General features: G+C 38.6%; 1 protein-coding gene across 2 annotated transcripts in view; it reads right to left on the bottom strand.

Moving 5' to 3' along the window:
- Nucleotides 1-16,010, bottom strand: part of LOC130912069 (formin-H) — a 66,440-nt gene that overhangs the window by 32,415 nt on the left and 18,015 nt on the right. For both annotated transcript variants that reach the window (XM_057829864.1, XM_057829865.1), the window contains exons 9-10: nucleotides 11,184-11,295; nucleotides 112-202 (exon numbers count right to left, since the gene is read on the bottom strand). In XM_057829864.1, coding sequence (XP_057685847.1) covers nucleotides 112-202; nucleotides 11,184-11,295 — 203 coding nt within the window. The remainder of the gene's footprint in view (nucleotides 1-111; nucleotides 203-11,183; nucleotides 11,296-16,010) is intronic.

The raw sequence follows: 16,010 nt of genomic DNA, 5'->3' as shown, positions 1-16,010 counted from the left end.
AAATATACACACACGCACCAGTAGATCTTGTTGTAAAAAGGTGCCTTGACAGAGCAAGAATAGCCGGATTTAAATGGGCCATGCATGTTAAATCTTAAGGTAAATCTCTACCTCCATCATATACTGGTCCACAATATGCAGCTCACTCACAGGTCCTTTGTAGGATTTATACATCTCCACATCCTCCACAGTGGGAACGTACCTGTCAGATTTAAAAACACATTAGTTATTTTGAATGCAGAATGCTAGTCACACCTTCGCAAGATTGTTTTTTTGTCAAGTTGAAGGCAGTGGGCAATGCCAATATGTTAATTTCAAGATGGACTACTACCAAGGTTTCGTGAGATCTTCATCACCTTTAAAATCCTATTCTAGAGTCTAAATTAAACAGAGGGTGATATAATCAAGCCAGTACAGATACAGTAAAGACATATTTTTCTTCCTGATTTTAACGTTTGTCAAATGTAGTTGTTTGTCCTCCAAAAGGGGTGCGCAAATGCCCAAGCTTTATCTTTTGAGCTAAAAACACTGCATTTTGCAAACGTTTTCATTTCTTATGTGAACTGCAAATTACCCGCATCTGTCAATGCAATGTTAAATCATAGACTTCACTATCAGTTGACGGGAAACAGGTCTCGAGGCCGCTCTGTAGGGGGCCTATTTTCAAAAATTTAAAATTCAAATATTTAAAAACCATAACAGGCACCTTTCTTAGGCATATATGAGTCTCCATGAGCAGCGCCATCAAAAAATTCAAAGTCGTTCCCTAATAAAATCCTGATTATTTTTTATCTATGTATAACAAAACTTGAAATGGCTAGAAAGTTCTCAAATTTTACACTAGATGCACAAAAATCACCAAATGCAGAGATAATCACCAATATTTTCAAGATATAATAGCAATATTTAACATATCAAAAGTTTTTGCCTGAAATAGTGACTCTTTTTTTTTTTTATTTAGTGCAATTTTGACGTTCTCAACAGTTAATAAATCATTGAATTTTCACATCAGAAACTTACAAGTAATACTTGAGAAAAGCATGCAGAATCATCTTAATTTTTCTCAAAAACCAAATTTGCATTTTTCTATAAAAAATCACAACTTATTTAGGTTGAATTTTACTGTCTCTATTGCCTTACTTATCACTTACTTAGTAAATGCTTATAGGCCTATAGTGCATTTATCTACATCTATGAATCTTGCAACCTTTCGCCACATTTCAGGCTTCAAACATAAAGATATGAAATTTAATTTTTTTGTCAAGAATCAACAACAAGTGGGACACAATCGTGAAGTGGAACAACATTTATTGGATAATTTAAACTTTTTTAACAAATAAAAAACTGAAAAGTGGGGCGTGCAATATTATTCGGCCCCTTTACTTTCAGTGCAGCAAACTCACTCCAGAAGTTCAGTGAGGATCTCTGAATGATCCAATGTTGTCCTAAATGACCGATGATGATAAATAGAATCCACCTGTGTGTAATCAAGTCTCCGTATAAATGCACCTGCTCTGTGATAGTCTCAGGGTTCTGTTTAAAGTGCAGAGAGCATTATGAAAACCAAGGAACACACCAGGCAGGTACGAGATACTGTTGTGGAGAAGTTTAAAGCCGGATTTGGATACAAAAAGATTTCCCAAGCTTTAAACATCTCAAGGAGCACTGTACAAGCCATCATATTGAAATGGAAGGAGCATCAGACCACTGCAAATCTACCAAGACCCGGCCGTCCTTCCAAACTTTATTCTCAAACAAGGAGAAAACTGATCAGAGATGCAGCCAAGAGGCCCATGATCACTCTGGATGAACTGCAGAGATCTACAGCTGAGGTGGGAGAGTCTGTCCATAGGACAACAATCATTCGTACACTGCACAAATCTGGCCTTTATGGAAGAGTGGCAAGAAGAAAGCCATTTCTCAAAGATATCCATAAAAAGTCTCGTTTAAAGTTTGCCACAAGCCACCTGGGAGACACACCAAACATGTGGAAGAAGGTGCTCTGGTCAGATGAAACCAAAATTGAACTTTTTGGCCACAATACAAAACGATATGTTTGGCGTAAAAGCAACACAGCTCATCACCCTGAACTCACCATCCCCACTGTCAAACATGGTGGTGGCAGCATCATGGTTTGGGCCTGCTTTTCTTCAGCAGGGACAGGGAGGATGGTTAAAATTGACGGGAAGATGGATGCAGCCAAATACAGGAACATTCTGGAAGAAAACCTGTTGGTATCTGCACAAGACCTGAGACTGGGACGGAGATTTATCTTCCAACAGGACAATGATCCAAAACATAAAGCCAAATCTACAATGGAATGGTTCAAAAATAAACGTATCCAGGTGTTAGAATGGCCAAGTCAAAGTCCAGACCTGAATCCAATCGAGAATCTGCGGAAAGAGCTGAAGACTGCTGTTCACAAACACTCTCCATCCAACCTCACTGAGCTCGAGCTGTTTTGCAAGGAAGAATGGGCAAGAATGTCAGTCTCTCGATGTGCAAAACTGATAGAAACATACCCCAAGCGACTTGCAGCTGTAATTGGAGCAAAAGGTGGCGCTACAAAGTATTAACGCAAGGGGGCCAAATAATATTGCACGCCCCACTTTTCAGTTTTTTATTTGTTAAAAAAGTTTAAATTATAGAATAAATTTCGTTCCACTTCACGATTGTGTCCCACTTGTTGTTGATTCTTGACAAAAATTTTTATATCTTTATGTTTGAAGCCTGAAATGTGGCGAAAGGTTGCAAGGTTCAAGGGGGCCGAATACTTTTGCAAGGCACTGTACATTGTTACAATGCCCAAAGCGCTTTGCATTAGCACTTATTTCCCCTTTCACGAATGCATTCACACAACAATGGTGCTGCTGCCATGCATGGCGCTGCCAACCCATTGGGGGCAAATTAGGGTTCAGTGCCTTGCCCAACGGCACTTCGATAGTGGGCAGTCATAGCGGGGAATCGAACCGGCCACCCATTATTACTCTGGATGACCTAAAAAACAATGTTTAATAACTGCAAAACAATGGCAGCACAAACAAAAAATTTTACAGCACAAACTAGCACTAACGAAGCACAAACAAATGGCATCATCGCGGTTCCATTCTGCTGCAGATGGGGGGCTGCGCGTGACATCATCACTATAAGTTAATATCAATTTCTATAAAACCTTAGCAGTTCAAACAAAAAAAATTACAGCACAAACCACCACTAAGGAGGCGCAAACAAATGACACCACTGGGGTTTCATTCTGCCGTAGACGGGGGGCTGGGTGAACTCTGGATGACCTAAAAAACAATGTTTAATAACTTCAAAACGATGGTGGCACAAACAAAACTTTCTGAAGCACAAACAAGCACAAATGTAGCATAAACGATCGACATCATTTTGATATAAATTTGTGTCCGACGGGAGCCATCTTCACGGAGGTAGTGCATCTTGCCGGCTATCTGGCCCTCATCGTTTTTAGATTGAAATGTTATATAAAATAAAACATGTAAAAGCCGATTTTTTTTGCATGGATGCAGAGATTTCTAAATTACTATTTTTTTTGCCCTAAAAAAACGAAAAGTTGGCCGAAAAGTCCCTTATTATCTGAATGTAGAATTACGTATGAATACCACATCCAATATGGCGGCCGTCACAAAACAAAAAGCTTTTTAAGTTGAAAATTCTTGTAAATAAATGCAGAAATCCCGGAATTTCTATAGATATGAACATAACAGTCTAGATTCTTAGTTAAAAGAGAAAAAACGCCCAGTTATCATTAAGTTTACGTAAATATTTCAACCTAATGTTCCGCTAATTTTGCCCATTCATTTTTTCCACAAGTTTCAAAGTACATGCATGGTGCTATTTTATATAATAATTACCTTGAATCCTCGACAATCACTCTTGAGACACTCCTGCCTGCTTATTTGTATGCACCAAAACTTTTGTCCTTTATCCACTTAAATCCGGTGTTAAAACGCAGCGTGTTTGAGTTTGTGACTGTAGCTGACAGCCTACAATCTACTCCTAGATACCACATGCAAATAGAACTACATGCGAAACGACAGACTCGGCGGCATTGGTAAACAGCCGCTATTTTAAAGCAGTAGACTTCTCAGAAAGGCTCTGTTGAAGTGAACCTTTCTAGCTAACCTAGGTAACTTTTTATCTGAAATACTCCTAAATCGGCAAAATCTTGACTTGAATCTATCTTTAAATGATGAAATAGTTTTAAAACGTTCACATGTTGAAAGTAGACAGAAGGGAACTAATGCAAAAATGGGAGCAGTTTTAACAACTTTAACGGTTGATTCACAACATTAAATGACTTCCAAACATAGCAGAGGTTACGATGTTTTTTGTTGTTGTTGTTGTTGTTGTTTTTTTTTTTGATAAAAATGAAAAAAAAAAAAAAACATGACAGGTAACACCAGTTACTTTGCCAAGTAACTAATTACAGTTACATTCAGGTAACTGAGTTACTAACTCAATACCTTTTTGGGAGAAGTAATTTGTAACTGTACAGAAGAAAATAAGATTAACAACACTGGTCATAAAGATGTAGTCTGCAGAATGAAAAGTGATAAAAGCAGAGATTTTAATCTGCCAATTTGTTGCCGAACACAATTTGCCCGCAACTATTGCTGATCACTTCTCAGAATTAGCTAAAGAAATGTTCCCTGACTCAAAGATTGCATCGGTAAGTTAATTTTATCAATCGACCTTTTTAATTTATATTTGGACACACTAACGAACTACCTTCAAGTCAAACTGAATTGCGAGCTGAAGTGCCCAGAAGTGCAGCAATCAAAAGACATGATATAAATTGCCAAAAGTGCAACATACAATTATAACAAAAGTCACTGTTAAATTTTAGTAATCATGATGTAGCTGAAGATATTGATTGTTCTTTGATTGCACCAGGTTATATGTTACAATATTACCAGTAAATTCATATTATTTTAAAAATTGAGTTTTATTTTTTTTTATCATATTGCACGCTATATACGACGTTCTAAGATTAGTCACCAATCTGTAAGGGCATACGTCACTATTTGTAAGATTGCCAACGGCCTCGGGTTGACAGGTATGAATACCGATACTTAGATATGGTACTAAAATGACGTAATTGGTATGGGGCACTCTCCGTAGATCAAAACGTACTAAATATTATAGATTTTTAAATCAATGGCAAATTTAATGTGTCTCTAATAACATATTTTACAAACCCTTATTACAGCCTTTGAGTCTTTAAGTCCAAGGTTCCCTTTAAAAGAAAAAAATATATATTTTGCACACTGTTAACAAAAGAATGTGGTATAAGTACAGTATTGGCCAATACCACACAGGCAGGTATCAGGAACCCAAAAATGGTATCAGTGCAACACTAGCTAGAATTCTGTCATTTCACATCTGCATGTTGATCCTTTTATGCCATTCCACCCATATGCTTTAGACCAGATGCTCTTCTCTATTTAGTGCTCGTACTGGCTCTAACCCTTGCTCGTGCACGGTCAGACTTCCTCTTTCTGTCATTTGCTCGGCATGTGAACTCCAAACCAAATGCATTGACTTTTTCATGAGGCCGCCTCAGGAGCCCCACTGGACATTAATATTGCAGCTCCTGTTGGGAGAGCCTCTTTTTAAGATTGTATTCCTGAGGCACATGCAGTGGCGCATTAAAATATATATTATGTTTTCATAGAATAAATAAAATCCTTCCCCTCCACAGTACATTAGATCAGTGGGTGCCCTCCAGGGGGGTCAGCTTTCAAATCCAGTGAGTTAACTGCAGGTAGGGAAGCCACTTTCACTATGACCTTCTAGAGGGCACGTCAATAGTTTCCATCTCCACAAATATCCAGGGATAAAAATTTGATTACTACATTGCTTTTGTAAGAGGTTCTACCAACTGCGCTGTAGTTTGAGAACCTGCTCATGAAGCAGAGAGAACTTTGGTACACTGGTGTTGATTTCAACAGCTATACTGTGCCACTGGTGCTCCACATGTAGCCTGTGCTTGTTAAACTACATTGTCCGACTAGCCAGTAGTGATCAATCAGTGTAGGAACCTGCCTGAAACTGTCTGCCTTTCATGACCAGTCGAGTGTTGCGTTTGGTGCCGGTCGAATTATCATTGTCAAAGTTGGACTGAAATTTATTTGATCTCACACTTTGCAGTGTTCGTTAAAGATAAAATAATTAATCACGCTCCTGTCACCAGGAGCAGACAAACTGTTGCTCTGATGCACACCTCTGCCTTTCAATTATGGCTATGATCGATCATAAAAAAAGTTATCCCACTTTACTTTTTAATTAAAGGTGTGAAAAAAGATAGACTTGGACAACTGATACAATTTAGGAGTTCTTGTCTCCAATAAATTAATGTATCAATTTCTTGAACTTTGTGAATTGTTCTGTAACGCAAAATACTGCAGCTTTTAATTTTTTGGGAAAGGTTATTAGAATTTGATAGTCTGGAAAGAATTTTTTAACCATTTCATGCACAGATAAGATTTTTTTTTTTCTTACATTTTTTAGATTACATACATGTAGGACAATGGTCACAAACCTGCAGCCAGGGGGCCAATTGCGGCCCACAGGACAATATTTTGTGACCCTCATTTTATATCCAATTGCAGTATTAGTGCTGGCCGCATGTATTTGCAATGGGCAATGAAAAAAGAAATGATACAAATAATTTTGTATAAAATGAATGAATGAATTAAATAATCCATTTTTGGGGGGTGAGGGGGAAGTCATTTTAACTCATTCACTCCCAGCCATTTCGATGGCAACATGAACAAAGAAATTACAAAAAGATTAGATCCCCATCTTTCATCATAAAAAAATGTTTGTCTCTACTTTTTCATTTTTCATTGTGAGCAGTTAAAACATCATGAACAACATTGTTTATGTCTTTGGTATTTAATGAAATACATAGTAATAAATGAAATGGAATATATATATTTTTAAACCTATAGGTAATAAAACATGTATAAAAATAATTCTAAATCAGAAAAAAATAATTAAAAAAAGAAAACAAAAAAATAATTGAACAAAGAACAATAAAGACAAACTCAAACAAGTGTAACCCATGTGTATTTTGCTCTAGGATTTTTATTTATTTATTATTTATTTCTATTTTGTTTTGTTTTATAAATCTCTTGTGACCCCGCATCGGTTAACTCTTTGGCTGCCAATGACAGCAATAGACGTCCAATCTATTTTAACATACCAGTTAAAATAAGATTGGAGTAGATTGTCATCAATAAGTGTTTTACATATCAATTTCCCTATTTTACTAACTACAACAACACATAAGCCTCTTTCACAAATATACATACAATGCTTGCCAAAAGTATTGGCACCCCTGCAATTCTGTCAGATAATGCTCAATTTATCCCAGAAAATTATTACAATTACAAATGCTTTGGTCGAAATATCTTCATTTATTTTGCTTGCAATGAAAAAACACAAAAGAAAAACAATTCAATCAATATCATTTTACACAAAACTCCAGAAATGGGCCGGACAAAAGTATTGGCACCCTTTGAAAAATCATATGATGCTTCGCTAATTTGTGTAATTAACAGCACCTGTTACTTACCTGTGGCACATAACAGGTGGTGGCAATGACTAAATCACACTTGTAGCCAGCTAAAATGGATTAAAGTTGACTCAACACCTGTCCTGTGTCCTTGTGTTTACCACATTGAGCATGGAGAAAAGAAAGAAGACCAAAGAACTATCTGAGGACTTGAGAAGCAAAATTGTGAGGAAGCATAGGCAATCTCAAGGCTACAAGTCCATCTCCAAAGACCTGAATGTTCCTGTGTCTATTGGTCGCAGTGTTATCAATAAGTGTAAAGCCCATAGCACTGTGACTAACCTCCCTAGATGTGGATGGAAAAGAAAATTGCCGAGAGATTTCAACTAAAGATTGTGCAGTTGGTGGATAAAGAACCTCGACATCAACAAGTTCAAGCTGTCCTGCAGTCCGTGGGTACAACGGTGTCAACCCGTACTATCCGTCAGCGTCTGAATGAAAACGGACTCTATGGTAGGATACCCAGGAAGACCCCACCTCAGACCCAGAGACCAGAAAAAGTCAGACTGGAGTTTGCCAAAACTTAGCTCAGAAAGCCAAAAACGTTTTGGAAGAATGTTCTTTGGTCAGATGAGACAAAAGTTGAGCATTTTGGGAAAAAACATCAACATAGAGTGTACAGGAAAAAAAAAAAAAAAACTGGCCTTCAAAGAAAAGAACACAGTCACACATGGCGGACGTTCCCTGATGTTTTGGGGTTGCTTTGCTGCCTTTGGCACTGGACTGCTTGACCGTAGAGAAAAGCTGGGTCTCCCTGAGAGGTCATGGGTCTTCCAGCAGGACAATGACCCAAAACGTACTTCAAAAAGCACTAGAAAATGGTTTGAGAGAAAGCACTGGAGACTTCTTAAGTGGCCAGCAATGAGTCACGACCTTAATCCCACAGAACACCTGTGGAGAGATCTGAAAATGGCAGTTTGGAGAAGGTACCCTTTAAATCTCAGAGACCTGGAGCAGTTGGCCAAAGAAGAAAGCTCTAAAATTTCAGCAGAGCATTGTGACAAACTCACTGATGGATACCAGGAGCAGTTGTTCGCAGTCATTTTGTCTAAAGGTTGTGCTACCAAGCATTAGGCTGAGGATGCCAATACTTTTATCCGGCCCATTTTTGGAGTTTTGTGTAAAATGATAATGATTTAAAGAAAAATATCATTTTCTTTTGTGTTTTTTTCATTGCAAGGAAAAGAAATGAAAATTTTACTACCAAAGCATTTGTAATTGCAATCATTTTCTGGGAGAAATTGAGCGTTATCTGACAGAATTGCAGAGGTGCCAATTCTTTTGGCCAGCAGAGTATCCTGGTAAATTCTCGTGTAAGGTGACGCGGGATTTACTCGTGTTATGCTTTCAAGCACGTAGAGGTACCCCGAGAATGACGCGGGTTGGACACTTTCACAGACTTGTTGTCACAGACACAGACCCGTGTTGCCCACTGGCGCTCTCTGTGCGGGGAGGGCTGCTGGCGCGATTGATTTTATAACCTAGACTTTACGTCATCGTGTTAGTCAAATCGCATTTTTTTTTACAGAGCCGTTTGTGGGAGCGTTCCCGAGGTTGTAACTGCATCCAACTCTAGCTCATTAAGACTCTTTTTAAGCCCAGGCGATCCAAGAGAAGGGTGCCGAGATATTAACTTGCTGGGCACCACTCAACACCTCTGCCGCCCCTGTTTTGAAATCCCTTACATTGATTTGAGTGTATTTGTTTTGTTGTCTTATCGGCTCTCTGCCTACTGCTTAGGTTAGTATTATTGATCCCCGTCGACCTACTGTCACGGACCTATTGTGATTCCCCCTTTTTTGCGATCGCGTGTATTTTTGTTTGTATTTAATATACCCTTGACAGCATCCCTCCGTTGTTTTTTGCTTTGAGGTACAACCTTGTTTCCGCAGTAGTGGACCCCAACATCGGCAACAAAATAAACCACGCATCTCCAAAGATGGACGATTAACTCTCTTCCTCGGCTCTACGATCCAGTAGCAATTTAATTTCGCTATGTTTTCAGTTTAATTTAGCCATTTCCAGCTTGCTATGTTGAAAATTGCGATGTTTGTTTACCGATTGTCGTCTAATGCGTAGAAGGAGGAAGTGACGATTAGCCTGCCATGATATTTACGTCATCAGCCATCGCGCTGCGACCCGGAAATTTAACGCTTGTTTTCACATACCTTGTCCCGGGACTTTCCCGGACATTATACTGAGACATGATGTGAAATGTCCGCGTAATCTCTGTGTCAGTTAACCCGGGAAATTGCTTTCACACACAAGGGCTGCCCGTTTAAATCCCGGGATTTTAACAGTGTTTCGGCATATGTGAAAGGGGCTATACTCTGACCTGGGCTGACAGTGAATTAATTAAGCTAGTGATATCTTTTAAATAGATGTCCACTGTAGTGACCACCGTCCCTGAAAGGGTTAAATTTTCAATTATTATTATTTTTTTTTATTTATTTAATTTTATTTTATTTTTTTGAAAACTACAGCTGGTGAGTTTAAAAAAAACTTTTTTACAGGTAATGCTGTTTCACAACAAACAGAGATTGACTGGAACATTAAAGTTGCATGCTCTTATGAAAAAAATCCGGATTGGCAAAACTCGAGATCGACATGAATCGGTATTCAGCCCCAAAAATTTACTTTTAATTATTAATGTGTTCACATGTTCCATTGGCAAATAGTGAAGTGTTCCATTGACAAATAATGAAGTAGTGAAAGTTAATGCACGACCTGAAAGTGATTTATACATTGATTTAAAGTTTGTTAAGATCCAGTGGTGGAATGTAACAAAGTACATTATCACGAAGTAAAAGTACTTCGTTACTGCACTTAAGTACATTTTTGTGTGTCTGTACTTCACTTGAGTACAAATATGAAGTGGTACATTTTACTTCAGTACATTTTACAGCACGTATCTGTACTTTTACTCCACTACTTGTCAAATTGTCGTCTGCATTACACGTTACTTTTTCGTATTTTTTTTCCACATTATCAATTGAAAGTTTTGTTTTCATGCCTCTGTTCTCAGTAGAATTAACTCTTCATAAGGCAAGTGAAGATTTGTGGAGACAAAAAATAAATTTGTTCTGCAAATACTGTGGTATACCCAAAATGTGTAATTAAAATAATATGGTAATAATATATTTTTTAAAAAACACTGTTTAATTCAAATGAACGAAAATGGCTGCCTAGCGAGCTCAATGGCAGCATATGAGTTAATGGTAAATGAGCACCCTATAATGCATTAAAATTCTTAGATTTTCCCTTGATGAAACCTGTCGAAACCCTGGTTTTTGCATATAAGTCGATGCATATGATTTGCTTTTAAGGGCCACACAAATTGATGTGACGGGACCGAATCTGGCACCCAAGCCTTGTGTTTGATAACAACAACGTATCATGTTTCCACAGTATCACAGTGATAACATTAATATCCTCTTTATGTTGAAATAGGACACCAAATAACGCCAAAGGCTGAAATGAACTGCTTCGTCTCCTCCGCTGACTCGAGCGCAAAGATCAACTCTGTTCTCTTCTCAGCAGAGAAGGAATACAAATGAGCAGGGGCCTCAAAAAGTCGTACCTCCTCAGAGAGGTGATGTGCTCATCAGACAGACCTCCGTCCTCCTCGTTAATGATGAACAGCTTGTCCTTCAGCTCTGTAGGCTGCACCGCAAAACTTTTGAGGAAAATGTCTGGAAGAACAAGGGAGAGAACAAGAACAATGTAAGCTTCTTTTTTTTTTGTCTCGTCCTTTGAAAGAATGAATTGAAAGCAGAGGGATAGAAACCTGCAGCCTGATTGCGCTTCTCTTCTCCCAAAGAACTCAGAGACAGAACTTTTAAAACATCAGGTTGATTTTTGTTTATGCGCAAATTTCCAGTGTACAAAAATTTAAATATTTTTTTGAACACAAATCTAAAAAATATGACACTATAAACGAGAAAATCAGTTGCAGAGTTGTCACCTAAAACGTGAGCATGCGAATAAGGACAATTTTTAAATTACTGTAATTTTCGGATGAAAAGACCCACCTGACTATAAGTCGCCAACCATCAAATTTGACATGAAAACGGCATTTGTCATAGATAAGCCGAACTATATGCCGCAGCTGTCCTCACTGTATTATAGGACATTTATAGACAAGTTTGCTGAGCGAAATATGAGCGGCGCCATCTTGGACAATGTCTGCTCCGAACTTCCGGTTTAGAAAGAACAACATGAATTGCAGTTGAAGTAAGCAGTGTATTGACAAAGTTAAAACTGCAAAATCAAACCAGAGGAACCCACGGAATCTCCAAAAATGGATTCAGCACGACGTAAATGAGACTCCGAGACGTTCTGTGCTATGCGTTGTTGGAATTCGCCCCCCCGGCCAAGCCGCACGGAAACGGCGACAGCCGAACGTAAATGGTGCTCCGCTGCTCACCGCCTCCGTGCACCAACCGGGAGGGCGGGAATTCCGCGCGTTCACCTCTTGTGTTAACCCTTTGTAATGACTCCATTTCCAAAAGTTCTAAGAAGTCTCACCGAAAAACAGGTTGACAATTTATTCGTCGACAACGGTCAAAAACAAGGCAAAAACAGACGACGGAGGAACAATGCTAAATCCAAAACAAGGCTACATAGAAAAGTTTCCGAGCAGCGAATAACGTTTGTTGTCTCAGTGTCCAGTCTTTTTGAAGTCCGTGGTGGAGTGGGCCGGGCCGAAGGTGTGTCTGGGTGTTGTTTTGGGATCATCCCACTGTGGCCGGTTTTGGGCGGTTAGGTTCGTGCGTCGATGGGACGTGGTTGCCACAGCAACCGACGCTGGTCTTGACGTCCCAAGCGCCCGCTATCAGCTTGTTATCCAGGCTGGGCGAGGCGCTACTTGTTTTAGGACAGCGCATCCTGCTCTTTGTCCTTGCAGTTGCCGGGAGAACTGATTGCAAGAGTTGGTGCTTCAATCTTGCTCATGACGCACACGTTGGGCTTCTATGATAAGATGGCGTTGTGTGTCTATTCTGCTTCTTTTCATTAAACTACGGTGTGCTATTTATTTTATATTAGGTGTGTTAGAGTAGTGCAGTCCTACAGTAAATATGAGAAATGATACTAGTCCCTGATTAATTATATCACGTGTGTTAGAATAATGCAAACAGTTAGACGGTGCCTATGAGAAACGGTACCATTTTTCCATTTCCCCCTCATTAGCCCCGATAAGGTGATTCACTTTACTGTGTCCAAGGGCATGGATTGAAGTCTACCTAAACTATTGTTAGATGATGTGTTAGACTAATGCAAACAATTATATGGTGTGTGCAAGAACGGTACCTATTCCCTTCAGCGTGAACTGAAATTATAACAACCTGTCAGCCTGTGTTGAGGTGAGTGGTAGATTGATACACCAGCCGCTTGAGTGACCAAAATGATGTGACATTCCAAATTATATTACATTTGCCGACTGCAGAAGGGCTGACACTGACTTTGTTGTTACAAGGAAATACTAAAAGTAGGGAGTGGGAACCTCTTGGTACCTAACAATACGATACGATTTGCGATACAAAGCTCACGATAATGATGAGGTAATGAGGTAATTTGGGCCTATTTAAGGTCATTTACCTGTTCATTTTCAGTTGCTTCCTGTTGATTTCGGGGTATTTTATGGGTCTCTTCCTGTTTATTTTGAGTTACAGAACAGGAAATGACATGGCAATCACCCAAAAGAAATAGGCAGTGACTCAAATTCATCAGAAAATGAACTGTAAATGCCCTAAAATGAACAGCAAGTGACCTGTAAATGCCTTGAAAATCTAAACGGCTTGGGCGTCGAGCAACGCCAGTGCAGCTTTAGACCTAAGTAAGAAGATTTTGGTGCAACTTGTTTTTTCTTTTTTTTTTTTTTTTTTTGGACATTTGACACCTTTTCAAAACGATATCTCGATTCTTGGCAGGAGCATATCGATAACCTTTTGGTATATATCACGATATATCACCATTTCGATATTTTATCACACCCCTAACTAAAAGGTATGTACATATAAAGAAGAATAGCATGTCATGATTTTTTATTGCAGGTATTGATCACAATAATACATTTGGACAACATGATTCCATGTCTTGTGTTTTTAAAACGATTGGTGCATGTGCAAAATACCAGTAGGTCAATAAATCACAATTTAAAAATTATCAGAAAAATAGCATACGAGAATGCGATATCAGACAGCAGGGCTCCGGAGCCTTGCCAACCTTTCACCCGACATTACATCCTCCGGATGGGCTTTCTCCCACTGTCCTCAGTAATTCCAGCTCCAAAAGCGTTTCTTAAAGTTGCAGTCATAAAGCTCGTAGTTGGATCTCGGGATCGAGCTGACGGTCCGCCGCGAGGCGAGCCACCGTCTGTCCCAGCCTCACGACAGCCCCCCGGGTACAACGCACGTAGTCTCGATATATGTCCATTAACGTACAGTAAGTGTTGTTGTGAGGCACATCAACTTGTTTTCCCTTGCCTAACAGAGTTTTCCGCCTGTAAACAAACGAACAAAAAAACTTGTAACACTTGCATTTATGCGTTGACATAATTGTGCCATCCAACGCGTACTGATTAGCAACAGGCTAGCAACAGTTACAGTAGTTTTAGTAAATAATATTAAAGAGCATCATAATTACAATCATCATCGTAATAACAATATAAATGGCAACAAGTGGTTTCATGCGGAAGATTTTAGCTTTAGTATTTTTTGAGCACCGGACATATAAAAATGCTGGGATAGGAAGAACATACCTTCCATAACACAGCAGCAACATGGCTACAAAAACACCCGGTCTTTGTGGTGGCACGAGCTTGGTTCCACATCTGCCTTCATGAACATGTTGTCCTCCCCTGTCGTGTTGATAGCAGATGGATGCAATATTTCCAAATTCTCTTTTTTAAGGGATTTTGATGAGTAATGTTACTCCAGCCCCACTGTTGTTTTGGATGGAGAAATTCTAAAACAAGTTGCGAGCAGACATGCGGAAGCAAAGCGGAAGTACCTCGGAAACTTTTCTGTACCCAAAGATATTGAACGGTAACACTAAATTTGACAGCAGTGTCATAAGACTTTCATAAGACCGTCATACGTAATTATGACATGACACCAGTGGTGTTACCAAGATGCCAGGTGTGAGTGGGCATTAGTCTAAAAAAAAAAAACCTACAATGCTCAAGTAGGTCGAAATCCAGCGTAGGGCTACCGCACCTTAAAACATGTTTTGTTTTCTCCTTGAGATAACTGTTGTTGTGATTTGGTCTAAACCAGTGGTCTCAAACCGGTCCTCAAAGGGCCGCAGGGGGTACTGGATTTCATTCCAACCAAACGAGACAAATACCTTTTCACCAATCTGGTTTCTTACAAGTGTAATCAGTTGATTGCAATCAGGTGCTGCTTATGTTAGTAGAAACCTCATTGGTTGAACTGTTTGTGCTGGATCTGTTGGAACAAAAACCAGGACCCACTGCGGCCCTTTGTGGAGTCGGTTTGAGACCGCTGGTCTAAACAAATAAAAGTTGATTTAATTCTTTTTGACTTAGAACGCATCCATAACTGAACAGCATGGACATGCAGGTGACAATGTTTTTTTTAGGTAACCTATTGTGGTTCCTCGGTTTTATTATTATTATTTGACTCCCTTAGAATGCTTCAAAATGCACCAAAATCGGCAGGCAGGTCAAGACAGGTGCAATCTTTGATACAGTGTAAAGACAAATTCCAAATACACTATGTAGCACCCCCTAGCAGTCATTCTTTGTCCCGCCGACGCTTTGAGCCCTACTTTGACCCCCTAAGAATGCTTCAAAACTCACCAAACTCAACAGAAAGATGAACACCGGTGGAAACTTTGATAAAATGTGTATATATGTATATATATATATATATATATATATATATTAGGGGTGTCAAACAATTAAAATTTTTAATCGAGTTAATTACAGCTCAAAAATTAATTAATCGTAATTAATCGCAATTCAAACCATCTATAAAATATGCCATATTTTTCTGTAAATTATTGTTGGAATGGAAAGCTAAGACCGAGATGGATATATACATTCAACATACGGTACATAAGTACTGTATTTGTTTATTATAACAATAAATCAACAAGATGGCATTAACATTATTAACATTCTGTTAAAGCGATCCATGGATTGAAAGACTTGTAGTTCTAAAAATAAAAATAATAAATAAAATATATAAATATATAAATAAATAAAATATATATTTATAAAAATTTATAGAAAATGAATAAAAGATAATAACTAGTACAAATTATAGAAATTTTATATTAAACCCCCTCTTCATGTTTTCGTTTTAATACAATTTGTAAAATTTTCAATCATAAAATAAACTAGTAGCCCGCCATTGTTGATGTCAATAATTACTTACACAAT

This window comes from Corythoichthys intestinalis, chromosome 2 (assembly GCF_030265065.1).
Source record: "Corythoichthys intestinalis isolate RoL2023-P3 chromosome 2, ASM3026506v1, whole genome shotgun sequence".
Taxonomy (NCBI): Eukaryota; Metazoa; Chordata; class Actinopteri; order Syngnathiformes; family Syngnathidae; genus Corythoichthys; species Corythoichthys intestinalis.
This window is presented reverse-complemented; position numbering and strand designations above follow the sequence as displayed.